Genomic DNA, 27,569 nt, shown 5'->3' on the forward strand with positions numbered 1-27,569 from the left:
GTATTCCCGAGATTGTTGCTAGAATTCCATCAGTCTTGTTTGTTGCTAGAGTGATTGTCCAACAGTTCTGGTCTGTCAGCATCATCCATTGCTTTTGAATTTTGGCTTTCCTTTTGAAGCTGAGCTGAGCATTTGAATTCCAATCTTCGTCCAAAGTTGAGCTGTTTAATCTTCATAATCTTGAGAATCTTGCATGATCGTTTTCAAAAGAGGATTGTCCTTATCTTTGTCGCTACCATAGTTCCGTTCCAATATCTGCACCGTAAGGTTCCTTGATATCAATGACAAGAGAAACACATCACCATGTTTATGGACAGTCAGATGGAGACCAGAGAGGCCAGAAATTGACAGAACACACACAATGTTCAATAGACTTGATCTTGACAATAGGTTTATGAACCCCAGAATGAGTTTGGTGATAGAGCTGCTTGACAAATGGATTACATGTTAAAATTGAGTTGCGTTTGGGCGTTTGACATGGCTACTTTCAGTTTTGCTTCACCAGAGCTGTGAGTTCGGTACCTTTAGCGTAAGATGATCTTTGGCCACCAAGCAGCTTGGATGGTGAGTTTTGGAAGCTGTAACAAGTTCATGAAGATGCTGATAAGTTTTGCAACTAAAGAATCACTCACACCAAAAATTTTAGGGCATGGATGACATTCTTATCAGTACACTTACTATCCGATGATTCTGCCCCAAAATTTGGAGTAGTTTCATAGAACACTATGTTATAGGGTTCCATAAATCTGTCTCAATTTTTTGGGTAGTTTCGTTGGACTACCAATTTGTTATTGGTGCCAAATGTTTTGGGTCAGATGTATGAAACAGTAACGTACTGTTGCTACTCCCAAACAGCCCCTTATGGCTAGCTTGGGAACAGTAACTTTATGTTACTATACCATGCATTAAACCCAACAATTAATTAGATTCATTGGACACTTTAAAAAATATTAGTAACAAGTTAAATACTGTTTTGGAAGCAAAACTTGGCGTCAAAGGCGAGTGATGGTTGAAACTGGATTTGTGAAAAACTCACTTTCAACAAAATACCATTCTTAAAAGGATGTGAATAACTTGGCTCCCTCTCCCAGGTGTTTCACATAAAATTATGCGTATGTCTTACTCCCAAACACACAAACCAGGTTTCAAAAACTGGTTAAAAAACTTGGTTTTCACAAAATGGTGTTTTTTTAGGTTGCCATTCGAACAAAACTTTCATGGTTGTATAAGGACCAGAGCCAGTGAATATAAAAAAGATTCAGGCATGAGAAACTGGCGCATGGATCCTTTTCTCCCTTGAGCCGTGACCAGGGAGACTCCTGATTTAAGACCAGGGGAACATTTTGCCAACGGATGAGTTGATCTCGACTTCTTTCAACCAGAAGATGAACATGGTTACTGCTGCCATTCTTTTCCTGTTTATAATGCAAGAGAAAGACATATATTTGGAGTCACGGATGAGCCATGTCCACGATGCTGCATGAACACAAACAGACACATGTAAAGCTGTCATAAGAACTTCTTTGTATTTCCAAGAACTATAAATAAATCAAAATTAAAATAGAATGTTGAGATTGTAGTAGGCACAGCGGAAAATTGATTCCACAATTTGATTATTACAAAAAAAAAAAGGTTGCCCTTCCAAAAAATTCAACCATATAAATGAATAATGAATATGAAAATCTACATAAGTAAAAAAAATATGAAATCAGATGTCTAAATTTGATTTTATAAATTTTTTAGATTAAGGGTCTTAACCTTCTCGGATTATTAAAATTCAATATCGAAGTAAAGTTTTTCTGTTTTTGAATTCTTATATTTCCCTAACTTATGAATCCATTTATATGGTTAGGTTAAATTTATTAAGAAAAACTTAAAAACACCAAGGAATAAGTTTAGGAGACACATTCGGGATGGCATGATATATGAATCTTTCTTCCTAAAAGTAGTTTCTCTTTTATGTAAAAGGAAAAATAAGTGGTTGAGTTGACCTATTAAATAAATATCAACAAAAGGTTACTTCTTGAAATGTTTGTAATATACACTTAGGTCTTGATGACACTTCAAAATTATACCTTAAATTTTGACCAAAAAAAAACCTTGCTGAATGTCCATACTTTTTAAGTGAATATAGCAAACTAAGTTAGAAAGCACTACAAAGTGGTAAAAACATGTTTGATAAATTGTGTCACCTCAAATTATGAATTGATAGTTTTGCCTATAGTTTAAGGAAATCGTTAGAGTGGCACTTAAAGAAGTCGAGACTCATGAGTCAAGACTCTCCTTGCCCCTTCAACTTGGCCCTTCAACTAGAATGACACGCTTCTTACTATTTGTATTCCAAGAGAATAACACATAAAAGAATTGAACTTACAATCAGACTTTCACCAGCTCATCAAACTGATCGATTTGCTATACCAATTGAAGCAAGTTTCATTTGAAAAATAGGAAAAGTATGACAAATACACTTAAAATTAGGGGCAACAATAAACGCCAATTGAATTTTATATACTTGAGCAAAAAAAAAAACAATTTGCCTGCTAATCTTGAATTGTAAGTTCATTGGCTTGTACTATCTTTCTTAACCGCGTAATCAAATCCGACCAACTTAGTTTTTTATCAATGTTGAAACAATTGTGTTTTTTATTAATTTAGGAAGTTCTTCAAGAAAACCACAAAATCCCAATTGTATTAATAAAGTTAGGAATACTTTTCATGTTTCTTTAGAGATGGCAAAATAATATTATTTATTGAGTTATCAATTAGATTTAAAAAAAATTTTGTGATTTTTGTGAACTATAAACAGACCTAATCATTTTTTACGTATGTTTTTTTTTTAATCCTTGCGGATTACACAGTCGTGCTTAGAAATGCCGCTCATTTGTCGACCTTCTTTCTTTCGTACAGGGTTCGGCCTTTTTTTCTTTCACACAGAGAACGAGTAAATTTTACCGGGCCTCTTACATATCTCAAAATTTCTGGAGGGGCTAAATTAGAATTCCCCAAAGGCTTTGAAGGATAAAATTTTAGTTCGGAAAAACTTTCTCTGGCCTTGATCCCTGCTTTCTCAAATCTCTCTTCCCCCGACTGCCACAGATCGGTATAGTTTTGGCCTCCCGCCACATACTGACATGCTTCTCAAACCCTCTAGCATACCAGCGGCTACAAAGTTTGTGTTTTTCAGGTAAGAAATCGCTCAGCCTTCTTGCTCTTTGTATGCCCTTTGATTTTGTTTTGCTATTGAGAATGGTTTCGAGTTCGCTGGGCGTTTTCCCTTCTACGTTTCTTTCTTCCTTGTTCTTTTGGGCTTCCAATGTTTCATGGTTGTTTCTTGGGTTTCGATTTTTGGGGGTGTGGTTTTGGGATTAGGGTTAAGCATATTTCTAGCAAGCCACAGACGTGATACCTCTGATCACAGAAATCAAACTTTGCACAGTAAAGTTGAGCAAAACCGCCATCCAACTATCTTCTTCAGAACTATGCCTTTCTGATTTCTACTTTGATCAACAATGATTTAGAATAGCATTGCACGACTGCTTGTGCGAGCTCTTCTAACGTCATCTTCAGTTTGAACCACATGGTAAACAGGATTGTCTTGTGTTGCAATCTGCTGTTTTGTTAAGTTTCATCACGGTACTCCAATTGCTGTCGACCGAAACCTAAACCGATCACCTACAAACAAGAAATATAAAAGAATTTAATCAAACAATAAATAAATAATGTGGGAGTGATGATTTCAACCAGCAAACAGTAAATTGGGTCACTTTAAAATGCATCCGCAAACGCGAGTCAGGTGATGTCAAAATGGATATTTTGGTCCATTTTTTGGGGTTTTTATTTTTGATGAAAATCGATTTAGGGCACGATCGATCGTGCCCTTCGCCCCTTCCCGCTGCTCTCTCTGTCCGATTGTGTCCTCCACCGGCGGCATCATCTCCATCCTGAAATGGTTTAATCGCCGGTGGTTGTCCTCAGAAGAACGATCGAACTGCTGACTGCTCCCCTGCTCTATTCTTCTTTCACGTCTTTCCACTTCTTCTTCTCTCACGAACGAAGCTGCATTTTAGGAAGGTAAACTCTCTTTCTCACTCTTTGCAGAAGTGTGTTTTTTTCTTTTATTGTTTGATTCTGATATCACGCTTCGATTTTGATTTCTCTCTGTTCTGTCTCGTCTCTCTCTGCCTGCCGCAGGCAGCATAGCTATGTATATATACCTGTTCGTTAGCTCTTAAAATGTGTTAATGAAACCGCCACTTGCTTGATGGCTACTTTGGCTTCTGTGAAGTGTGAAACATATATGTGTTAAATTGTTAATGCAGGGTCGTCATTGGTCTTCTTCTCCTGGTTTCAGACTTTCAGTTATGCAACATCAACATTGAGAAAAATTGTCGAGCTTTAAAGTTTTAATGATGTTTCTTATTTCTTTTGTTTTATATTGATGAAGTGAATATTTATTCTCTTATTGTGGATAGCTGCAGTAGAAATATATATATTATAATAATAAGTTAATAATGATAATAATAAATACCTCGCTGCACCTAAATTTTTTGAGATGTGCCGCTCCGGCACCTGCACCTGTACCCACACCCCGCATCTATTTGACATAGCCTGAACTGCATCTTTGCTTGGTTTCTTCTTATTGGTCTTTTTTCTTTTTCATGGTAGATAAAGACTAAATTGAATAAGAAGCAGGTTCAGAGAGTAAAGGTAAAGGGGTTCAGATGGGAGAAAGGAAGGTGCTTAACAAGTATTACCCTCCCGATTTCGATCCTTCGAAGATCCCAAGGAGGCGTCAGCCAAAGAACCAACAAATCAAGGTGCGTATGATGCTTCCCATGAGCATCAGATGCAGCACATGTGGCAATTACATCTATAAGGGGACAAAGTTCAATTCACGCAAAGAAGATGCTGTTGGCGAGGTGAATGTTCTTCAGTATTTTGTTGCTTTTTTCCCTCTCATCTTATTGCTTTCTCGTTTTCAATTGCTGGAATTTTCTTTAGCTTTTGTTTATGGGATTTCTGATTTTTGTTCTTAGACTTATCTAGGGATCCAAGTGTTCAGATTCTACTTCAAATGCACTAAATGCTCGGCTGAGATTACGTTCAAGACTGATCCACAGAACTCTGATTATATAGTGGAGTCTGGTGCCACTCGAAATTTTGAGCCGTGGCGTGCCGAAGATGAGGTGTGGAATATACTTCCAGCAGGTTTTGGGTTTCCCTTTTGGTGCTATGCCTTTTACTTTTGTTAGTTTTTCAATGCTCGTTCTTTTCTTAGGCCGAGGCGAAGGAGATGAAGAAAAGGGAAGCAGAGGAGATGGGTGATGCTATGAAATCTTTAGAGAATAGGACATTGGACTCGAAGCGTGAGATGGATATCCTTGCTGCTCTTGATGAGATGAAGTCTATGAAGGTATTTGAAATTTTATTGTGTTGATGAACAAGGAATTTTTGAATTGATGGTTCTTTAATCACTTGAATGTTTCTGTTCTTGATTCTCAACTGGTGATTTGGTTTGTGATGATGCAGTCCAGGCATGCGACTGTGAGTGTTGATGCAATGCTAGAAGCACTGCAGCATGCATCGGAGGAGAGGGTAGGTCAAAGTTATCGTTTTCAAGGGAAAGTCGTTTTCATGAATGCCAGTCGGTGACTTACACTGTGGTATCTAATTTTTAGGAGAGGAAGATAGAAGAAGAGGATGAAGCGATACTAAAGTCTATCGTGTTTCATGTAAGTACACCTATCCATGATCACATTATCTCCTCTTATTTTGATCTTAATATCTTAACGAATATTTGTTTCTCTGATGTAGAACTCAAAGGATTTTGTGCACCGAATAGATGATAATGATGAGGATGATGATATTGCTGAAGACCCCCACGTCAGCCTAAAAGTATGCTTTCCTTTGTGCTATATGAATTGATCGACAAGCTCAGTAAAATCTTACTTGAGAACCATGGATTCAATAAGTTACATTTACTTTCCTCAAAAAAGTGGCTTTCTGATTGTCATTTTTTAATGATATTTAATTGTTCCTGTAGACTGCCATATATACTGTTGTTAAGTCTATCATGCGGCATGGACTTTGTCATGTGGACATATTTTAAGGTTGCACTTACGAGTTGATGACATGATATGCATCCTGGATCTTATAAATGTGTTTTTAGGTTTTCTGTAAATTAAATGTCCTTTATCCATTTATATGGTTTATTTAGTCACTTTAAGTTATGGGTTTTCAAGCTAGCATATGCAGCATCAGATTGAAAATTTGTATGCCCATAGATAGTTACAGACTTATAGTGCATTAAATTATTAAACATGTTTTCAGTAGAATATTTAGGACTTCCACTATGTGTTGCTATAGTCAAAACTCTTCTCTTCTCCTTCTGTGTGTGCTGTTATATCTATTGAACGAAGTTGTTGTTCTTTATTAAATCATTCACTTGACTCCGATGTTCTAGTTCTTATATTTTATAACCTCTTGAAACAGTATTATTTTGATTCTTTGAATCATTGAGAAGGGAATTCTTTATATAATACATTTCGTAGGAATCTATGATGACGAGGGATATATGACACAAGTCAGTTCAATGTAGCTGATATCATTGAAATATATCATCTATTGATATCGTTCTTTAGATTTTTTGGCATGTTAATGTACGGGTAGTAGAAAATACTAGTTGAACACTTGGGCAGCCAGTCTTCTTGAAAATGCTGGCTGGTGTCTAGGCAGGATTTGACAAGTCCTAGCTGAGATTCAAAAAAGAAAAGGCTTAAGAACTGAATTTAGGTTGTTTGTATGATTTTGGAAAATGAATATTTGAGGACTAAGTTGTATTCATATGTAGGGACTATTGTGCAATTTGTAACTTTTTACTCCAAATAGAACATAGTTTCCTGATAACTGTGTTTCACTTGTAAGTACTCTTCTTTCAAATCTTAGGGATCTCTCTCGAAACATTCAACTTGTTAAAGGTCATGCCTAAGGATGGGAAATCTTGAAAACCTTGGATCTGCAATGCCTTTCCATAAATGGAAAGAACTTTCCTTTAGGTGTTTTTGGTGCAGGGTTGTCATCCACTTGTAGTGAGTGTTTTGATTGTTCTGTAAGTCTCCTGGACAAAAGAGTTTCAAGTTTCCCATCATTAAGTTTTTTTTTTGTCTAGAAGAAATTTTTAGTTCTAAAAATATTCATTGCTTGCCTCCACTCTCTGGCATTGGTTCTTAGTTTTGGCCAATAGAAACGCTTTTCTGACCTATTTTTTCATGTTTTAGCCTGACTTTTTCTGCCTGTTCAAAATTGTTAGCTTCCTTTATGCTGGCATTAAGACTCATGTCTGTTCATGTCATATTTTTTGCAAATCATCTAATATTTTTTGAATATCACACAGAGAAAGAGAGAAGCTGAGCCTTCAACCAGTGGAACTGAGCGTAAAGCAACAGACTTGTTGACTATAGAAAGTTATAGCGACAAGCCTAAAGGTTGGTTTTTGTTGACTGCTTGATTTTAGTCTTCAGAAACTAACCATTTGATGTTCGCTTAGTGGTCTGCTTGTGTCATGTGTATGTGTCTTTGGTGTGTGCATTTTGTGTATGCACAGCATATTTCATACTGCTGTTGTAACTGGTTATGCTGGGGGATGATTCTTATTGGTATGTGGATTGCTTGACAGAATGGCAGAACTCAGTTTATGGCCTGTGGGTTAAGTTTTCACTTTTCACATGCCTGCCATCTGAAAAAATGATCAGCATATTTCTTGTCTTTCAAAATGAGAAGGGGCTGTTTTTATGTTCTCTGGGAAAGGCAGCTTGTGTGATGATTCCTTTATGGTTCCTCCTGAATCTAGTATTAAGGAACGACCATGATTTTGCTACTTAACGGGGGTTTTTTGAATGATCATTTTCGGTAGTTCCTTGATAAATTTTTATGATCATATATAGCTGGATTCGATTTTCTTTTCTCATCAGCTCAGTCTTTTATTTTTCTCTCTTCTTTGAAGCAGAAACCAGCAGTGACATGGGTAAGAACGAGAGATTTGTTTTCAAGTCAAAATCTGTGGCAGTTAAAATTGTGAAGAAGCCTCCTGTGCCATCACAGCCCGTGGAGGTGAAAAGTATGGATATTACTAAGCAGGAAGGGTCGACAAGCTGTAAGGAAGGAACAAGCAAAAATATTAGCATGTGTGATGAGCAGGCTGCTGGTCAGGCAGGAGGAACCAGTGGCAGCACTAAACATGAAGAGTCCACAGGTGTAGCTGCTAATGCAGCTCTTCAATCTCTTTGTGATGCATATAGCGGTGATGAAGATGAGTAAATATCGTTTCATTTGGATTGCTATGTGGATCAGGGGTAATATGTTTGCTCTTTTCTATCAAGCATTATCAACAACGTCAGACCCATTTTCCAGAAAATGCTTCCAAGTGATAGCATGTGGATTAGAGATTTTGCCATTCCCTGTTGATGCAATCTACAGAAGAGTCATGGAGACAAGAAAGTCATCTAATTCGCGAAAAGGCGGCACGCTGGTCTACTTTTAATTATATAGGATCTTGTGTCTGATGAACCGTTATTACTGGTCTCTTTGCTAGATGCAGTTTCTTGCACCTTTCATAATTTCGATCACTGTTGCAATATAAAGGTATCTCTCGGAGTCAGTGGAGTGCATTGACGGGTCGTGAACAGCTGTATCAGAAATGTTTGAGCAAATGCTACTCTCTTTCTATGTCTCTCTCATATATACACCCACACGTCTTTGTCGACAGCAGCATTTGTCCGTTTTGTTATTTCAAGTGAACATGGAACGGCATTTTAGAGGGTCCTTGATGGCAGGATTAACGTGTTTCTATTGAACGAACACGAGTTTGTTTTTCTCGTCATTTTTCATGGTTACTGAGGAAGGGTGGTATTTTGAAGAGGCTGAAGTCACCATCCACCTTCTCCTGCTTTGAGGTTAGGACTGCTTCGCTTTTCATGCTTATGTAAAATGCCAATTTGCATTAATCTTGCTCATCCATCGTTTGATTACTTGGGCGATTCAAACATGTAGGTTCCGAAAGTGCGCTTCATATAAAAATCAAGTGCAAGCTGGATCGGACTTCATTGGCTTGGTTAGGATCATATCTTTATTGTGCGCAGTTCATGACCTAGCTGTTTAAGATCCAATCTGAAACTCTAAGATCTAGCTGTATAAGATCAAACCCGAATCCCTAACCAAGATTTTCGTGATAGTGGTTCCGGATAAGATATACCACAACGGAATTTGGTGTGTAAATTTTGCAGACGATTGGGTTAGGTCTCAAGTCAAACATGATCAGTCCGAAACTCCAATCTGGATCTAGCCCAGACCCGAGGGATGGTCCTAGTCAATATCTGATAAAAATACCGTCTCCATCTGACCATGTGTGGAATTAAAGTTTCAGATTATGTTGTAAGAAGTCCAGTCCGGATCCGCTTACACCTCTCTTGTTAGAAACGAAGAAACCATGGTTAGCCAATTCCCCCTCTCCGACCATTGATTGTTAGAAATTTTTGGGTGAGAGGAAGGAGTTTCATTCTACTTCCTTTTTGTCAATGTATCGCATCAAACTTGCTTTGAGATGATGTCTATGCTTCAAATTGCCTCCCACCCTTTATCTTTTGCAACATACAGAATTGATATTTACCAACCCTTATCTTATAACTCTCCGTCTGGGCAGGATTATCAAAATTGGACTTAGTCAGCCAATTCAAACAGGCTTGGTGAAAAAGCGAATACGCCGATACAGAACTAAGTGATATACGTTTATGAATAATTTCAAATATTTTTGATTTTTTTTTCTTGATTTTTGTATAATTTTTACGGATGCAATAGCACTTTTAATTGAATCACAAAATCTCACTAATTCAATTTCTGACTTTTACATCGCTTTGACGCCATTTGATTTGAACCGACTCACGAATCTTTTTGCATCACCGTTGTGCAATTCTTTTCCTTACAGCAGCGTATATGGTAATATGGGTAAGGCCTCATTCTCTTGGAAAAAGGTGGGCCCCGCGGGTCTCTAGGGCTACTTAACCGTGGTAACACACGGAGGAAGGCATCGAACTGACCTTGGTTAAGTCGGCCTTCTTATCCTCGTTTAGATTTTTGTTGATTCCTCAGTTCACGTCGGGCTGCGCCGGAGTTCGTGCTTTCGATCGGTTCCTCCTCCTTGTTCGTCCTGCAAAATCTAGAAGCGTTTGAAGGTTTAGATATTTCTTTGTAAATCTTTCCTTATGATGGGCTCTTTTTTGAGGCCTTCTGCGCTTTATTCTCTTTTCCCTTCGTTCGACCCGTACAGATCTAGGGTTTCATGGGTTTGATTTTGTGCATTTCTTTGTTAGATGATATTAATATTTGTCGTATTTCTTTTTCTTTTACGCGTTCCTTTGAAAGTTTCTAGATCGGCTTTGATGTGTTGTTTGTTGTTGTAGTCTCGTCGAACCTCCTTTTGTGGGAAAGTTTGATTGTGGTCGCTTCGCATGCCTTGTCGGTTGGATGAATCTAGATCTGTTGATGTGCGTTCTGTTTGGTGGTTGTGCTTTTTGCAAGAAGCAAGGGTTTTGGACGCTGAAGATAGTCAAGAAATGGTTCCTTCTTCCCGAAGGTTTTTCTACTTTTGAGGTTGCCGCACGGCCTTCTTTGGGCGTGGGCAAACCCTTTTGTAAGATTAATGGAAGATGAGAATCATGGGCCTAATATGGGATGTAAAATATCGTTTGGAGATTCTTTGAAAATGGAAAGGCACGACAGATTTTCCTTGCTGTTGGAAGCCGGGAAAAGATTAACCGGCGTATATATGTCGTTATTTTTGCTTTTAGATTATTGCTAGATTTATTGAAGCCTTGAAGGTATTTGTGCCTTTGTATGTATCATCATTAGCATCTTGATGCCTGTTAGGTTTACCCTCCTTGTGTTATGTGCTACCTTCATCTTCTTTTAAGTAAATTGGTTGTCTGTATTTTTATCAGCTCTAGGGATCCTTATCTTTTAAGTGAAGTTGAAGCGTGGAAAAAATGCGTCCTATCTTCTGTGGAAACTTTGACTTTGAGGCTCGACAATCAGAAATTGAGCGACTATTCAATAAATATGGGAAGGTGGACAGAGTGGACATGAAATCAGGTAAATTCTTTGATAATTTTTTTGCTGTTTTTTTTTTTCGTCCTTTCTTGGAAACGCTTTGTATCTTTTCCTAGTCGGTGTGGCCATGGAAGTATTGCTACTTTGCTAGTGTTCTTCTTGGAGTAAGGTGACTTGGTTTCAGAATTGTGTCTCGCACATGGATCATCTCTTGTCTGGAGATGATATGACCAATAGAGTGGAAGTTATTCTTGCTGGATGGTGTTGGTAACTTAAATTAAATCCCCGACTATGTCATATCAACAATGTTAAAGTTCAGTCAAAATGCAATGTCAAGGCTTCCCCTGAAGCAAGGGATTTATCTCTTCTATAAAATGCTGCCTCTCCACATCATGTCTTACAGCAGCAGTTAGGGCTATGCTTGGTGGTTCTTTCTGGTTGATTACCCATGGGGGTTACAATAAAAATTTTAAAAAGGTGAATATATTAGTTTATGTTTAAGTCCCCTACTCAACAATTTCTTTGACGCAGGAATATCTTGGAGCATCCAAGCTCTTCCTGGTTGATGGGCTCATGTGCCTTACCTTTACTGCCAGTGCCCATGCCTCACTTCCATTATCTTTCGGAAGAGCTGGTCTAATCCACAATGGAATCATCTTACATTTTCCTCAAGCACTCATTATCTTTCATTCCTCATGAGCTACAACCAAGTCCTCAGTTTCTACATGTTCCAAGGTGTCTACCTTGCTGACTTTGCAGCCAGGAAGGAGAATTTATGGCGTAAGACCTATCATCACGAGTTGCCTACTTTTGGATCATGTTTCTTGACACAATCTAGTTCAGCATGCAAGGTCTGTTTTTTATGTTTCTAACCCACTGGTTTTTATCTTCTGAGAATCTGAAGAGATGGAAGGGATTGCTTGAGTTCTCTGCACTTAGTTAATGTATCATGTACTAGGGCTGTTGTTCCCTTGCCATCTTAAAGAAGCCTCATCTGATGTATGCATATATCTTTGCGCATCTCATCTTGTAATTTCAGCATGAATAGTTGGTTGGTTCTTTGTGTCAGGCTTTGCATTCATTTACATGGATGATGAGAGGGATGCAGAGGATGCTATACATGGACTTGACAGGCTAGAGTTTGGCAGGCATGGGCGTCGTCTTCGAGTTGAATGGACAAAGGTAGCCGACTTTTTTCATATTCTCGTTTTATAGCACATCTGGTGTTCATGGTTTTCTGAATGTTGCTGCAGCAGGAGCGTGGCAGTCGCAGATCTGCTGGTTCCAGAAGATCTGCTGTTAACTTAAGACCGACAAAGACCCTCTTTGTTATAAATTTCGATCCAATTAATACCAGGGCAAGGGACCTCGAAAGACACTTTGATCCGTTTGGAAAAGTTCTGAATGTAAGAATCAGAAGGAATTTTGCGTTTGTGCAATACGAGTTCCAGGAAGATGCAACCAAAGCACTTGAAGCCACAAACCAGAGGTTATTGCTACTTTTTTCAATTAGTTTCGTTTTATCTTTTATATCTGTAAATTACTGTGTATCAATCGACAATTACCGATTCTGGATACAGCCGACGGACATGGAATATGTTTCGGACTATTCATACGGTTTTTCGTCATTGTGGGTTCATATTTAATGTGTCTGGAGTGCTCTGTTAGCGTCAAGTTATTATTATAGTCTCTTGGATACCTTTTTGTGGTTTTGTTGTATTAATTTATTCTCCTGGTTGTGATGCGCAGCAAGCTGATGGATCGAGTTATTTCTGTTGAGTATGCTGTTCGTAACGATGATGACAAAAGAAATGGCTATAGTCCCCAGCGTGGCCGTGACCGTTTTGCAGACAAAAGTCGTGACTATGGACGATCTCCAAGTCCTTATGGGAGAGCTGCTGAGCGGGCAAGCCCTGACTATGGCCGTGGCTCTAGCCCTTATGCGAGGCCTGAAGGGGGGAGGGGTAGTCCAGACTATGGGAGACCTGGAAGCCCTGCTCATGAGGGATATCGCAGGTGAGCTAGCAACTGGAATTTTACCAAGTCGTTTAATTAATTTGGTTAAATACTTCGTCTGAGTCGTTGTGGTGTTGACGACGGGTTTTTATTGTTGAACCAGCCGATCAAGGTCGAGATCGAGGTCAAGGTCGAGGTCCTGAGGTTTATCAAGTTGAAGGATTTATCCAGTTGTTTGATAATATGACTCTGGTTCATGTTTTGGCATGTTATATTTTTCTAGGATACATGATGTTTGAACATTTAGATGCTTAGCTATTATATTTCCTCTACATAGGAATCTATCCGAGTGCTCTTAGCATCGAGCTTGTCAACGTACCTCCGTTGTTCTTGCCATTTAGGTTGCGCCAAGTTTCATTCGAGTCTAAATTCATTTGATCTCTTGTGTCCTAAAAGGTGGCGTTTGATGGTTTTTTGTAGGAACCGAAAACAAAGGGCAAGCAAAATCTTCTGCAAGAAAACCTTTCCAGCAGAAACCTTAAAACCTCATTTTGAAGTAAAGGAAGGTCCAAATAAACAATTTGATTAAAAGAAATAAACTAATTTCTAATATCCCATTTGACACCCGAAACCCTGAATTCTTTGATCTGGTAGAGTACTTATCTCCCTGTCAGGAATGAAACAACATTGAGCCTGTCAAAGTGACATAGCAAGGTTCCATATGCCTGCGAATGAATACAGGTATATAGATGAACTGTTACAAGAAAATTTTAATAAAGCCTTGGAAGGAGCGCGAAGAACAAGGCCCCACCGGTTACACGTTAATCTATTGAAAGTAGTATTGAACACAAAAAGAACGCTTTAAAGATTTCTTCAACCATTGAGAGAGATTACTCTAAGCCCTCTATTCCCATTGTTGGTTAAACGGAGAGATCAAACAATGAGAGAGACCTGTACGGCAGCCTCCTGTGGAAAGTGGGAAAATCGATGGGGGAGAGGGAGGGTTGTCCTTCGCCGCTGCTCAGAAGCTGTGCTGGTAAAATAATGGCGACAACAAGCCGCGGCTGCGACGTTGAGCAGGAGCAACAAGGGGAGAAAGAATGACGCAGCCCTAATGGGCTTTTTTTTTTTTGGAATCTAAGTCCTCTGAGAAAGGCACGGCAAAGTTCTCTGCGTTTGATGCTTGTATGTCCCTGAAACGTTTTTGAGTTGCACAGTATTTTCTCTGTGCATCAAACATGCCCTCATGTCCTGACTCTGCAAGCGCTACTTTTTCAAAGCATGTCATACATGAGAAACTGAAATCCAATTTTTCGTGCAACTTAATAGCCAGTTAATGGGTCAGAGCTCGCGATTCCATCTGGATCCTGGAGTAAAAACAAATGATAGTCGAATCACGAATGCTTGATCATGAATGCTTCCATCGCGATTCATGTGTGATGTATACAAACTGTTGGATGAAAAACACGAGAAGAAAAGAATAAAAAAAAGGTGGAGCTGAAGAGGCCGAAATACGATTCACCCGATGCCTTCACCTGACAGGGTCTGTGGAAGTGGGGAACATTCACTCATAACCAACAACATGATCGAAAGGAAGAAAGAGGGCACAGGGGCTTTAAATTTCGAACGAATGGGCCGAGGGGTGTTTTCGCCATTTCGAAATCCATTCAAATTTCAAATGCTTTCCTGGATTGACACGTGGAGGCGACGACTGGGGGATCCTGACCGTCGCTCATGTTGAGATGGACGGTGATCGTGGAGGCACAGAGTATCCGTATCTTAGATGGGTCCCGCGCTTCTGCCGACGCACTGACGTCAGAAGTTTTTGAAGAAGGAAGCACCGCCGAAGAGCCATGTATTCGGGCCGTTCATCTTCGAGATGGACGACGCTGAAGCCTCAACTGACTCGGCTTCCACTTTGCACCGACAGCTCCGGCGGTGCCACCGTCGGGTCTTATGTAGCCGCGGCCTGGCACGGCTTTTAAAATCAGGAGAACCGGATTCCGCCATTGCCGTCCGATCTTCGGGGCTCCCCCAGCATCCAGCCGTCAGATCCTTCCGCCCCTCTATGCGGCGGAGTCCTGCTTCCGACGGCGACGCTGCTGCCGGAACTTTCTTTCCGACGTCGCCGGCGACCTGTTCATGACGGTAGAGGAATCTCTCTCTGTCACACTGATAGGAATTTGAATTTACCTGCCTTTTTTTAATGCGTTTGTGTAAGTGACCGTTGCATGACTTCTGGATGTTGCGAGGTTCGAGGGAATTCTGTCGAGCAAGTTTAGTACTCTCTGACTGATTTTTCAAAATCGTCTATAGAAAGCCAAAGTAGTCGTCTCTTTCTTTCTCTTCCGATTGCTCGCAATCTTAATGCCGTTTCTGTCGTGTAGTGACTGGGATCATGTTTCCTCCTTCCTCTTGCTTTTCCCTCCCGGTGAAACCTTGATCTAGGTGCTTCGAGCTGCATTATCTGGATACCTTTCCTTCTTTTCCCGTGGAACGTTACCCTATCCATGAGCCCTTTTCTTTTCTTGTTCCTTAATATTTCAAAAAAGAGATTTTGCTGAACAGAGGATGGATCGCCTGATGCCGCTTTGGCCAAACAAACGTGGATTTCCTTCTGATCGTTGCTGAAGGTACCTCTATTTCCTCGTTAACGTACTCTTCGGTGTTTCTGGCCGTTGTTCGAGATGAATTTGGGCGTTCGCCCTGGAAATTAGGTCCTAGTGGAACAATATTCGGCAATTCTTGTAGTTAGTTGTTTTTCGAATTGCTCAGCTTCTGCATTTCGTGAAATAGTCATTGTTCTTCGAATTGCTCAGTATCTTGGTCTCATGATCGTCTCTGAAGCGGTGAAATTTGATTCCAACGCTTTTTGTTGTCCCCTGGAAGTTCTGAGACTTTTAGTTGATTTTCAAGCAAAGACACTGTGCTGCTTCCTAATGCTTCAGTCCATTCATTTTGTGATCGAAAGCGTGAACTTCTGATGTGCATTTCACTAATTTTCCACTGAATCGTGCTTATTTCTTTTCCTGGTCCTGATTGGAAGATGAAAAGGAAGAAAACAGTTGTCCTCTCAGAGAGGTGGAGTGACCATAGTCCATACGCATACCCGCACTTTTTCACCTTACCTCCACATTTGCGCGTCGTCACTGATGCCTCTGACTATAGCGTAACTAATGCTGCGTGTTTCTCCCCCTCCAATCTCAGGTTGGGAAGATTTTGCTCCCTCTGAGGCCTCATCGCACTTCCACGCTTTCTAGCTCGCCTTCAGTTGGTGACGGAGCGGCCGGTCTCCTCTTCGAAGGTTAGGAATGTTCTTTCTAAATCGCTTACCTTTTGCATTAATTGCTTGCTGCTGTGTGCGTTAGTTTTAACAAATGCACCATCTGTACTTCTTATTCAAGAGATTTAAGTATTCATCCTGCAGCTCATCACGGTCGTTGGCAACTTGGCTTCATGTCATTCAGGGGGTACATGTTTGCAATTATATTTGCTCAATCTCTTTTCCGTTTCAAGTGTTCATGTATCACTTTGTTGCTTTCACTCGGAAACTAATTTAAAAATTTTACGATAGGCATGAACTTGACGAGCCAGGTATGAATATGGCAGTATCTCTTATGACAACGTTAAATATAATTAATGAGAACAAAACAGTTGGGAAATATGAAAAATACTTCCGGGATGATGGGCGAGCAAGAAAGCGGGGAAAATAATGATTTGAAGCAAGGGTCTTGACTCTTGATTCGTTTCATTTATCTTTAACCGGGGGCAGTTTTCATTTTCGACGTCACATTGTAGTTTGTAGCCGTAGTTTCTATTATATGCCTCAGTTATTTGTTTATCTGATAGAACCTTCTGTTTTACTGATGGCTGGTAAATCATTTAACTTGGGAAGATAACATGGAAGAGTAGGTTCACATGTTCCAACATGCCTCTTCTTTGACGGTTGTCGGCAAAGATCGGAAACTGAGGCGTGTATTTAGGATTACGTCCAAAGGGCAGAGTTATAGATGAAATTTTCCTGTTCGCTTAAGTTACGTTACAGCGAAAGGACATAAAGTGGTGACACGTGCTTCAAAGCATGCTTTCTTCAGAAACTTGTTCGCAGAAAGGTTCGCCGGCAGCTGCGGTCGATAAGATCTCTCGTTTTTTTTTAAAAAAGTAATGCAGTCACTGCTTTTTGTTCTTTTGTTCGATTAAAGTTTCTTTGTGATGGATTCCCCTCCTGCTCCCCCTCGACTGTCTGGCACTTTTCTGTAAATCAGGCTGTTGTTTGGGCGTTTATAGTGTGTGTCTCCAATAAATGAAATTGAGTGAGTTTAGGCTTATTGTCGGTTAGGAAAAGCAATATCATGTCTCAAAACAAGTAAGCTGGGACCAGCAGACAAAGGAGGTTTTATGCTTTATAAAGTTAAAGCGTGTAATAAACATGCGTACGAACTACTAAGGGCTTTGTAATTTGCTAGTGAGAATCGTAGAAAGTGTGATGACAGTAGTGTTTTGATTTTAAAAGGTTATTTTACATGATGAACTTGTGATCTATTTGATTACAATTTAACGTTCATAGTCTAGGCGCAGTTCTGCACAGTCACTCTACCGCCGAATTTTGGCAAGGTTAAGGTAGTTTGGCAGGAGTTTTTTTTTTTTCCGAATACCTTGGAAATTGTTAAATAACCTTTCGAATGCATGGTTGAAGGGCTGGACTCTGAAAACCTTGGGAAATGTTACGTTTAACATAGTGGACTACATTCGATTATTATATAATGTGGCGTCGCCTGACTCGAGCTTTCTTGTCATAAAAAAAGGTGGTACTCATGAGCTTTTAATCTTTGTAGTGTCCATAGTTTGTTTGTTACCTGAGCTGGTAGGGTCAGGATCTTGCAATTTTTGCCAGTACCGAGTTTGATTCTGAAATAACGTCACGTAATGGTACAAAAGGTCTGTTTTTCCTGGATCCACAAAGATGTGCTGCCTGATGTAGGGGCATGTCATTCAAGAAAGGGACAATTGCGTACATTTCCCTATAAAATTTGGTCATGAAAATCGAGTTCCGAGGGTTGATGCTCTGTGCGTATTGCCTGGATACCCTCTATGTCTGCATTGCAATCATTCCTTTGCCTTTGGAATGCATTCGGGGCGTGCTTTGTGACCTTGGGCGCAGAGCGCAAAGTGGTGTATGCTCATCGGTGACGGTAAATCATAAATGAGTTTCACAATTTGTTACTTGGCTGTCATATAACTGTGGCCTCTCTCTCTTCTACTCGTGCACCCATGAGCGTTCTACATGTGCCAAATCCCGTTGTAACGGAGTTTTAAGGTTCTAACCGCTGGAAATCACTAGTTGCGTCCTGCATAAACCTTTGGGTGGCTACAAGAACAGTGAGGGTGGTCCTCCTTCCGCTTTGTCTAAGGACAGGTTGTTCTTGAATTAGTGGGTCGCGTGATTGTGTAAAGGCATCTGCAAAAGGAAGTTCTGCGTTTTGTCTTTTCTATATAGAAACTTGATGTGGATCTTAACGGTATCCTTGTTACCTGCAAAAGTAAGTAATGTTTTTTTTTTGGGGGAAAATAAAACGGTCTTTTAACCCTGTTTTCTTATTTTTCTTTCGTTCGCCAGGACTGAAACTCATCCATTCTACTCGAAAACTAAGAATGGCTGATGAAACAGGAGCAGTGGACGCCAAATCCACAGAACAATGGTTAGAACATGCTAAACTGTTGGTTCCTGCAGCCATTGAGAAGGCAGGTTCTGTGAAATGCTTTACTGGCAGGTGGAAACTAGTACTTTCGAAGCTAGAGCAGGTGCCATCTTGCTTGTCTGATCTCTCCAGCCATCCTTGTTTCTCCAAGAACAGCCTCTGCAAAGAACAGCTAGTGGCTATCTCGAACACCCTCAATGAGGCCATTGAGTTGGGTGGACGGTGCTCCGAGGAAAATACCGGTGGTAAACTTCAGATGCAGAGCAATCTTGATGCTTTGTCCGCGAAGTTGGACTTGAATCTTCATGACTGCGGGGTTCTTATTAAAACTGGCGTCCTGGGGGAATCCACTCCATCGCCAGCGACTGCGAAACCCGGAAGCGGGGAGCAACCGGTGACTGCTAAATTGAATGTCAGAGAGCTGTTAGCCCGTCTGCAGATTGGTCATATAGAAGCTAAGCATCAGGCTCTTGATAGCTTGGTGGAAATCATGAAGGAAGACGAGAAGGGCGTATTGAGCGTGATGGGGAGAAGCAACATTTCTGCTTTGATTCAGTTGCTTAGTGCGAGGTCCCCCAAAATCAAGGAGAAAGCTGCGGATGTGGTGTGTTCATTAGCCGAATCGGGTACCTGCGAGAATCTGCTTGTCTCTGAGGGTGTCCTTCCACCTCTCATCAGGTTGGTCGAATCTGGCAGTTCAATTGCGAAGGAGAAGGCCACAATTACTCTCCAAAGGTTGTCTATGGCAGTAGAAACTGCCAGATCCATTGTGGGACGTGGTGGTATTCCTCCACTTGTCGAGATGTGTCAAACAGGGGTTTCTGTTTCTCAAGCAGCAGCGACTGGTGTTCTTAAGAATCTTTCAGCAGTGCCGGAAGTTAGGCAGAGTCTTGCCGAAGCCGGGATCATCAAGGTTATGATTGATCTTCTGGATTCTGGGATTCTATTAGGCTCTAAAGAGTACGCTGCTGAGTGTTTGCAGAACATGACATGCAGCAACGAGAGTCTGAGGAGGCAAGTGGTCGCTGAAGGTGGAGTGCAGCGCCTTCTGGCCTATATCGATGGCCCTCTGCCCCAAGAGTCTGCTGTAGCGGCCGTGCGTAATTTGGTTGGATCAATGCCCTTGGAAAGTCTGATTGATCTCGGCCTTCTTCCTCGTTTGCTGCACGTATTAAAAGCTGGATCCTTGGGTGCTCAGGAAGCTGCAGCTTCAGCTATATGCAGGATATGCAATTCAATGGAAACGAGGAAACTGATTGGTGAGATTGGTTGCATTCCGCTGCTTGTAAAGATGCTGGAGGCTAAGACCAACAGTGCTAGAGAGGTTGCTGCTCAAGCCATTGGAAATTTGATAGCATTTCCGCAAAACTGCAGAGAGGTGAAGAAGGATGAAAAAAGTGTTCCGAGCCTTGTTCAATTACTCGAGCCGAGCATGCACAACACCGCTAAGAAGTATGCCATATTTTGCCTTGCGGCTGTGTCTTCAAGCAAAAAGTGCAAAAAGCTGATGATCTCCTATGGTGCCATCGGCTATCTCAAGAAGTTGTGTGAATTGGACGTTCCTGGTTCAAAGAAGCTGCTTGAGAGGCTAAAACGAGGGAAATTGCGAAGCCTGTTTAGCCGGAAGTAGGTGGTGATGATTATCCACGGGGCTTCTTGATGTGTTTTGCGCAGCTCGTTGTTTCATTTTCTCTATGAAACAAGAGGCGGTTTGTTCCATATTTTTGTAACTCCTAGATGCTAGTCAGTTCTAGTCTCATGTAAATTAAACCTGCTCCAAGTTTCATGTATCTTTCATGATCCCAATGTTTGAAACTTTGCTAATCATCAGGCCTTGAGCTCAATATTCTTACCGTTAGGTTTTGTTTATTGATGTTACTGCAGGTGTTGTGTTTCGGATGGTGCCTCTGAATTTGCCGTATGAATCATATAATATTTTGTCTATACGCTCTAAGCTTTCACCACTAACACCCAAAGGGACATCCAAAAAAAAAAAGAAAAAAGACCACCATGTCAATAAATTTTTCGACTTGGACGCTGAGAAAAGATTCTACCGCTTGTGCCTCTTTCCCCTGGTTGTTCTGCTATGATAATGGCCTGATATGACCTTTTTGCGGCGAATGCACTGGCAATGCTGAGTCTCGTATAACTAAATTTTCGAATCCGGGAATCACAAGAAGGAAAAGAAAAACTCCCACTCCCCCTGCTCCAAATCTTTTACACTGATTGTTGCAAACTAAATGAAGAAGAATCGCAACTGATGAGGTGCACAATTTTTTTTGGCTCAACTGATCCTTTTTATGCTACATCAGATTCTTTCCAGGGCCAGTTGAGTTTATGCAAATTTTGTTTGAGCAGCAAACGGTTTGTTATGAACTTTAGGCGGAGATCCGGAGTCAGTAGTCTGCCGTTTCTCCTGGCTTTTGAAGGCTGTGTTGTTACCAACACCAGTGGGGAAGAAAACGTCGTCAACTGAGATCATAAATTTTCGAATCTACTGGGTAGCAGCCCAGGATTCTGCTGAATTTGGAGAACGCGGAGATCTCGGCGATGGCATCCTTCACCTTCGGATCCTCTGTGGTACCTTCAAAATCAACGTAGAAAGCATGCTGAAATTCGTCGGCTGAGCCCTTATGGACGTCTAATATTCTAACACGCTCTGCTTCAAAGTTATTCACTTCCAATTTCGCAAGGTTGATTTTTCGTGAGGAGAACACCGAGAGCACCCGCAGCAATGGCTGCAAGCCACCTTCATGAGCAACGACCATGCTCGTCTTTAGAGTCCCTACCTTCTTGATCTTCTCTGGTTGCTTGGACAGGATCAGGAACCTTGTCACGTTCCATGATTCGTCCTGTACATCTTGTGCAAGAACTTGAAGGTGGTAAAGATCAGCAGCTCGAGGGCTGGCTATGGCAGCTGTGTCGAGCATGTGCTCTGAGAGCAGCAACTCTACAGCCCCTGCAGTATCATCGACTGCTTCCCGTGAGGCAGTCAGACCAAGGCGAGCAAGGCCTTGGCCACAGTGGGCCAGTGCCAGCGGATGGCTAATTACCCTCTTCACCTCCCCCTTTCTCACACCTGGTATTGCCAGTAAGCAGTAATGGACGAACAGGTTGATCTCCTGTGTGATGTGCAGGTTCCTTTCTAGCAACAGCTCATAGTTCCGGACCTTGTTTCCTTCCATGGTGCTTTCCACGGACATGACGGCGCGATCTGCTTGCCCTTTCTCGACGGCCTCAATGGCTCCAGCTATGGACCTGCATGGGACAGGGATGCAGTCCAGGCAGGAAACCATGGCCGCAGCCTCACTGTATGAGCCGGCAACTCCTTGGTAAGCAATCCTAAGCCCTGCACTCTCTTGCTGACGGGCCATATCGGATTTCGATATGATTTCTTTCAGTTCTGCATGGCCGAGCGAGCTGAAGTAGCCGTGCAGGCTGCTGAGCGTGCTTCTGCTTCGTGAAGCAGAAATGGAGTACCAGATCCTCTCCATAAGATTGGACGATGGTACCTGAAATCTCTCATTTTTTGGAAGTTTGCTCGACATGATGGGCATTTGGAGAGCCATGGTGAAGCTCAGAGGATCACCAGATCTAATTCTCCACCAGCTACACCTCCACGGGAACTCCCTATCAGGAATGCTATTGATCAGACATATATAACAGAAACAGGGGGCAGGGCCTCAATTATTGGGGTAGAAACTTTGAACAGTTTCCTTTAAGGCTTGTAAACTTAAATACTCGGGTTTAAACTGCTTGATATTTAGTATCAGTACTTGTCTAATGGATTTTTTGTTTCACGTATTATTTATCCTATTTGTTTGATTTCTTGGAACTTTTATTTGGGGTATTGAGAACTTGATAGGCGCAAAATTTCTCCCAACAGGGTACTAAAGTTCCATATTAACACCAAAAATTCTGACATTAAAGTTCAGTGTTTGTCTGCAGCTGAAACTTTCCATTAAAATTTGAACTAGAGTTTCAGCTCTACAGTTCCTTGTATTCAAATGGGCTCTTAGTAAACACGGTTAAGTATGCTGCCCGGCACCGAGTAAACATGCCGTATGGGAGATGAGTTCTTTTGACGTGGAAAAATCTGTGGCCTGTCATTGGGAGAAGTTCTAGATTTGCTTTCCCATTTGAAACTTGCCCAATGCCCATGGCGCATGCAGTTAGCCCACCATGTCTTTGAACAAAAGTTGGAAGACAACTGTCCCTCTAACTGAATTTCAGGAAGGAAAAAGGTATATGGCACGCTGTGGATTCTTCTGCAATAAATTTCTGAAAGTTCTTTGGAGTTTGGTAGTCGGCTGCTGTCTGTAGATGTTCTTTTGGGGGAATTGCTACTTCTTTGGCCTATCTTCTAGGAGTGTTTTTCTTGGGGAGGGACAACTTTTCTTGTTTTCAAGTCAGTGTTCGAACCAACATCGAGATTTGCTGTCGGATTCTTGCTATCTTTTGTTCAATTTTGGTGGCACAAAGGCCTCAGTCTGTTTGTCGTTCTTATTCATATACTTTCTTGGCTGTGTACCAAAACAAAGGTAAGAAAAAAAAAAAATGGCCCAGAGTTGACGAAGGAGAATTTCCTCTTGTGGGCTTCCTGTTTGACAAACGGGAGAAATCTTTTACTGTCTTGGAGGCAAAGCAAGCGCGTCCAAGTCGTGGAGAAAATTCCCGTTTGGTTCTGACGGTTAGGGAGGGGATCACGTGGTCACTTGTCGAACCTTCTAGAAACTCACTTGGGGTTGGTCGCTCACGTAGCATGGACTGTTAGATGATTGTCCCTCTCTATCTCTCTGTGATATATATATATATATATATATATATATATATATATATATATATATATATATATAATATGACATTTTTGAGAATTTAGGGTCTGATATATGTATATCTAACATAATGACATTGCTTTTTTATTCGGGATAACTTGAAAGCGTCAACAAATTAGGTGGATTGGAATTCAATAGCTTTAATAATTCCTGGTTGTGAGGCTGCAACTTATAAGAAAGGATACTTCATCAATGTAAAGTTAATGAAAGAAAATTTATCAAAAAACTTTTTTGCTTGTTCCTATGTATTAAAGGCCTTGATGCTTATGCTCTTTTTAAAGGCCAAATTATTTCCTTTGGAGGCAACAATAAGAAGAAGGAATTGTGAAGCTCGTTTAACTTAGGAATTGCGAAGAGTCCTCAGCTGAAGACCCAGCATCAAATCCCACCACCGCCAGTTTTAAGATGGAATTGTTGAGGGCGGTCAAGTGAAGGAAGGCTCTGAATCAAATCCCAGCACTGGCACTCTCTCTACATGAATGAGTTCATCTTTAGTGGAAACTGTGGATGTTATGATCTCTTTTGTTTATCAAATCCATGAATCTCTACTGGGGAAATAAGGGTTTGACTTCAAATCCATAGGTCAAACAAAAATCGAAATCCCTGTTGAAACACATCAAATCTAAGATCTAAAGCCTAATATCACAGTATTCCTTGCCAATCAAAAGCAAAAGAAAAAAGGAGAAAATAATATGGTATTTTCAAAGCAGACAGTCTTTATCAGCTACCAATTCTGTGTGCCAAGAAGTTTTTTAAGGAGAACAAAAGGGCAGAAGGATAATGCACGTGGGAAAGTTAGGAAAAGCCTTTGATCCGCCATTCTTGATCGGTGCATCATGAACAGTGACGTCCTTTCCTTGCAACTTAGCTAACGGTCACATTTGGAAGGGAAGATGAGCTGCTACGCTGATCATGACTCGCTACTCCGTTTTATAGAAGTTAATGCAATCCAACCCTCGGTGGATTGGTGGGAATCCGCAGTTTGGGTGTTGGAAAAGTTTTCCATGGTGGAAACGGAAAGCATGTTTCACTCTCAGCTAATCGCTAAATTATTCCTTACCAACATTAGCTCACCTAGCAAGTAACTTATGAAAGTGAAAGTGAAACACGTAAAGGTTCTTCCTCTATAAGGCAGGCAAAAGATGAAAACCAATGTATCGTTTGTTTCTTTTCTTGAGAAAATGGAAATTTCAATTCATGTTGTCGCCGACCAGGAATAACCAAAGTACAAGACAGGCATAAGATGGATACAGAAATAGCAACAGTTCACAGCCTCTTGATAAGATGTCGATAGCATATCTCATGGTTGTTGGCATGCACACAGTAGAAGCATTGAGGATTTGACACACCAGCTTGGGTCAGTGGCTGGTAAATCGCTGGTTGTTAGTTTAAGTGGCATGTGTCTCAATTCCGTGTGCAAACCGACACAACCTTGGCCCCTCATAAACCTTCTTGTAACAGCCCCTACAATTTAGTCATATATTGAAAATGGTAGGAGATCTTCAAAAGTTTATAAAAGGAGTTATTAAAGTGGTTATTTGTTGTGGTTCCTACTTTTTTTGGAGTTAGAGCGAAAACTATTAGGGAGTAGGTTGAGATTTGCTTGACCAGAGGAATGCGTTTAAGAGTGGGTCAAGTAGTAACAATGATATCAAAATATAGTTCAACACTCAGACCTGGGTTCTCATTTGCATAAACGTGTGTGCCTTAAACGGGATGTAGTGTAACACTCCAAAAAAAAGTTCAGTAATGTATTAAAGATTGTGAGAGATCTTGAAAGTCTTATAAGAGAGGTTGTTAAAGTGATTAATTATACTGGTTTCTAACCTTTTTGAGGTTGAAATCGAAATTATTAAGGGGTGGGTTAAGATCTTCCAGATCAGGAACCCGAATTCGAGAGCGGGTTGGATTGTTACACTTCTTGTTACGAGCCACCCAAAAGTTCCATCCAACGCTGAAGCAAAACAAGCCCAAGTTGGGCTTGGTTCACATGTTGTTTGTTCTAAGGTTCAGTTTATATGGACTAGTCTTGTAGTCAGACTTGCATGCTTTCAACTGAGCTCTGCAGAACTTCAACTGCCATGAAATTGGTTGTGGTTCATTTTGACAAACTTTACTAGACCTAAGGGCGGAACTAAGGGGCAGGTAGAATGCATCTCTGACCCTCTTCCTTATGCCCCCTCCCCCACCCATTGAAGAGAGAGTTTTGTACGTCGTTTTATGTATGTAACGAGCTGTATGCCGGATGTAAACCCTACTATCAACATATACATTTACTTTTATGCCCAAACGTTGCATATGCATGTATATGCGATAACAAATATGGATGAAATAACAAATAAGTATAAAATAATATTTATAAGATAACAAAAGATTTATGAGATAATGCAATAACAGAAATGTATGAGATAACATTAAATATAAGTATGGAATAACATATATGAGAAAATAAAAGATTTAAGAGATAATGAGTTAAGAGACGGATGTGTGAGATAATACTAAACATAAGTACGAGATAATATTTATGAGATAATAAAATATTATGAAATAATAAAATAATGAATGAATGTGTAAGTGCTAAAACATAAGTATGAGTTCATGTTTATGAAATAATAAAATGCCTATGAGATAATGCTATGAGCGGTGCATAAAATGAAAACATTCTTTTACTGCTTAAAAGGGTATATTGGTCACAACGATATGTATATATGAACTGACAAATTTTACCTTTATTGAATCTCCAAATCTTCTTTTTGCGGTTTACTTTTTTTGTCCATACAAAAGGTTTCTTTTTTTATTCAGCATGGATATTTTTTTTTATTATTAGAATGACATAAGAAATTACATACCGAGGAGTGACACATGTAGCAACTTCACACACGGTGGCCCTTGGGAAACAAAATTTTAATGTGACCCCTATAAAACTTTTGAGATATTTTGGTGGACCAAAAGAAATTTTATTTCCCCTCCCCCTCTTGTCTCTTTTGAAATGAAATGTTGTTGTTGGGTAGCCTCACCTAACTCGAATACCTGATTTGAATTGTAATGATGTGTGGGACATTGGTCCCCGTTCAGTTTCAACTTTATGAAACACTTTATACTAGCAACTACTTGGGCTACTTTGATTTGAATTGTAATGCTCTCTGGGACGTTGGTCCTTGTGCAACACTTTATACTTGACATTACATTAAATCATAACTTTAATTAAGAAAAGATGGCAAATGTATATGTATTTAACTAGGCATTCAAGTTGGAAACTTATTTATTTAAAGACAATGATCACAAAGGCAATATAATACACATACCTAAAATTTAGAAGCCAGTCATCCGTGTGAATTGTGCTTAACCCGGACAAATATTCCATGTCAGCCTAATTGGGTCGAGCTTCGATCAGATCTAAAGGGATGAATCCAGATGCAGTCCTTGATCCATGTCAGGTTGAACAGTTTTAATGGACGCACATTATATTAATGTCGGATAGGCCTCAGGTCCGAGATGTATCCATAAGGTGTGTGTGTGTTCGCTGGCCTTATGGATGTTCGAAGCTTGGATGCATGCCACGGCGATCAAGGATGTCCCTTTCACTCTTGCTTTTTTTTTTTTCAAATTTAGATCCTGACGTTTCTCTCTCTTTCTCTCTCTCTCTCTCTCTTTATCTATCTATCTATCTATCTATCTATATATATTTGAAATTAGGGGTGTCGCTATAAAGACGCCCTCAAGGTTCCACCACCGCCTTTTGAACATGTATCTAAAATCTACACGTGAAGTCCGCCACTGCGGTCCATGCAGCCTTGATATGTGGATTTCAACATTCTCACACATATGTAAAATTTGTAGATCTCAACTCTCAACTACTTAATTGGTTAGACTATAGTCAAGACGCGTTTTTTTTCGAAGAAAATGTCATAAATTAAATGACCGTTTAAAACTAAAAAAACTTTTTTTAATGTTAAAAATGCTTTTAAAACACGTTTTT

At 40.4% G+C, this 27,569-nt stretch overlaps 4 protein-coding genes across 11 annotated transcripts; 3 read left to right on the top strand and 1 right to left on the bottom strand.

Moving 5' to 3' along the window:
• The first annotated feature begins 2,914 nt into the window (after nt 1–2,914).
• On the top strand, nt 2,915–8,737 carry LOC116260260 (uncharacterized). Of its 2 annotated transcripts, none has more exons than XM_031638442.2 (9): nt 2,915–3,184; nt 4,693–4,919; nt 5,037–5,186; nt 5,279–5,413; nt 5,530–5,595; nt 5,679–5,732; nt 5,815–5,895; nt 7,394–7,484; nt 8,006–8,737. In XM_031638442.2, exons 2-9 carry the CDS (start codon nt 4,722–4,724, stop codon nt 8,314–8,316), a joined length of 1,086 nt encoding a protein of 361 aa, XP_031494302.1. In that variant the 5' UTR covers nt 2,915–3,184; nt 4,693–4,721; the 3' UTR covers nt 8,317–8,737. The 2 variants fall into 2 exon arrangements, with proteins under 2 accessions (XP_031494302.1, XP_031494301.1); XM_031638441.2 differs by having other exon boundaries at nt 2,916–3,184; nt 4,666–4,919.
• Nucleotides 8,738–10,067: 1,330 nt separating this feature from the next.
• On the top strand, nt 10,068–13,388 carry LOC116260262 (serine/arginine-rich splicing factor RS41-like). 6 transcript variants are annotated; one of them, XM_031638443.2, is made up of 6 exons: nt 10,068–10,226; nt 10,992–11,142; nt 12,170–12,282; nt 12,354–12,589; nt 12,850–13,116; nt 13,220–13,388. In XM_031638443.2, exons 2-6 carry the CDS (start codon nt 11,037–11,039, stop codon nt 13,257–13,259), a joined length of 762 nt encoding a protein of 253 aa, XP_031494303.1. In that variant the 5' UTR covers nt 10,068–10,226; nt 10,992–11,036; the 3' UTR covers nt 13,260–13,388. The 6 variants fall into 6 exon arrangements, with proteins under 6 accessions (XP_031494303.1, XP_031494304.1, XP_031494307.1 ...); XM_031638444.2 differs by having other exon boundaries at nt 12,357–12,589; XM_031638447.2 differs by lacking the exon at nt 10,068–10,226 and adding an exon at nt 11,632–11,951 and having other exon boundaries at nt 11,003–11,142.
• Nucleotides 13,389–13,742: 354 nt separating this feature from the next.
• Nucleotides 13,743–20,582, top strand: LOC116261132 (protein CELLULOSE SYNTHASE INTERACTIVE 3). 2 transcript variants are annotated; one of them, XM_031639758.2, is made up of 3 exons: nt 13,743–15,204; nt 16,264–16,360; nt 18,674–20,582. In XM_031639758.2, the coding sequence occupies exons 1-3, from the start codon at nt 15,199–15,201 to the stop codon at nt 20,383–20,385; spliced, it is 1,815 nt and encodes a 604-aa protein (XP_031495618.1). In that variant the 5' UTR covers nt 13,743–15,198; the 3' UTR covers nt 20,386–20,582. The 2 variants fall into 2 exon arrangements, with proteins under 2 accessions (XP_031495618.1, XP_031495619.1); XM_031639759.2 differs by lacking the exon at nt 13,743–15,204 and adding an exon at nt 15,222–15,689.
• A 294-nt stretch (nt 20,583–20,876) lies between these two features.
• LOC116261133 (arogenate dehydratase 3, chloroplastic-like) lies at nt 20,877–22,402 on the bottom strand. Its single transcript, XM_031639760.2, has one exon. It carries the CDS (start codon nt 22,322–22,324, stop codon nt 21,224–21,226), a length of 1,101 nt encoding a protein of 366 aa, XP_031495620.1. The 5' UTR covers nt 22,325–22,402; the 3' UTR covers nt 20,877–21,223.
• Nucleotides 22,403–27,569: the final 5,167 nt, after the last annotated feature.

The sequence above is a fragment of the Nymphaea colorata genome, chromosome 9 (genome assembly GCF_008831285.2).
Source record: "Nymphaea colorata isolate Beijing-Zhang1983 chromosome 9, ASM883128v2, whole genome shotgun sequence".
Lineage (NCBI taxonomy): Eukaryota > Viridiplantae > Streptophyta > Magnoliopsida > Nymphaeales > Nymphaeaceae > Nymphaea > Nymphaea colorata.

Bases quoted from the DNA above. Each gene is read 5' to 3' on its own strand.
- LOC116260262 (XM_031638443.2), top strand. From the start codon at position 11,037: ATGCGTCCTATCTTCTGTGGAAACTTTGACTTTGAGGCTCGACAATCA. The intron at 11,143-12,169 runs GTAAATTCTTTG...TCTTTGTGTCAG, and splicing joins CAGAGTGGACATGAAATCAG to GCTTTGCATTCATTTACATG. The intron at 12,590-12,849 runs GTTATTGCTACT...TGTGATGCGCAG, and splicing joins CTTGAAGCCACAAACCAGAG to CAAGCTGATGGATCGAGTTA.
- LOC116261133 (XM_031639760.2), bottom strand. From the start codon at position 22,324: ATGGCTCTCCAAATGCCCATCATGTCGAGCAAACTTCCAAAAAATGAG.
- LOC116260260 (XM_031638442.2), top strand. From the start codon at position 4,722: ATGGGAGAAAGGAAGGTGCTTAACAAGTATTACCCTCCCGATTTCGAT. The intron at 4,920-5,036 runs GTGAATGTTCTT...TTTTGTTCTTAG, and splicing joins AAGAAGATGCTGTTGGCGAG to ACTTATCTAGGGATCCAAGT. The intron at 5,896-7,393 runs GTATGCTTTCCT...AATATCACACAG, and splicing joins ACCCCCACGTCAGCCTAAAA to AGAAAGAGAGAAGCTGAGCC.
- LOC116261132 (XM_031639758.2), top strand. The intron at 16,361-18,673 runs GTTAGGAATGTT...TTCGTTCGCCAG, and splicing joins GGCCGGTCTCCTCTTCGAAG to GACTGAAACTCATCCATTCT.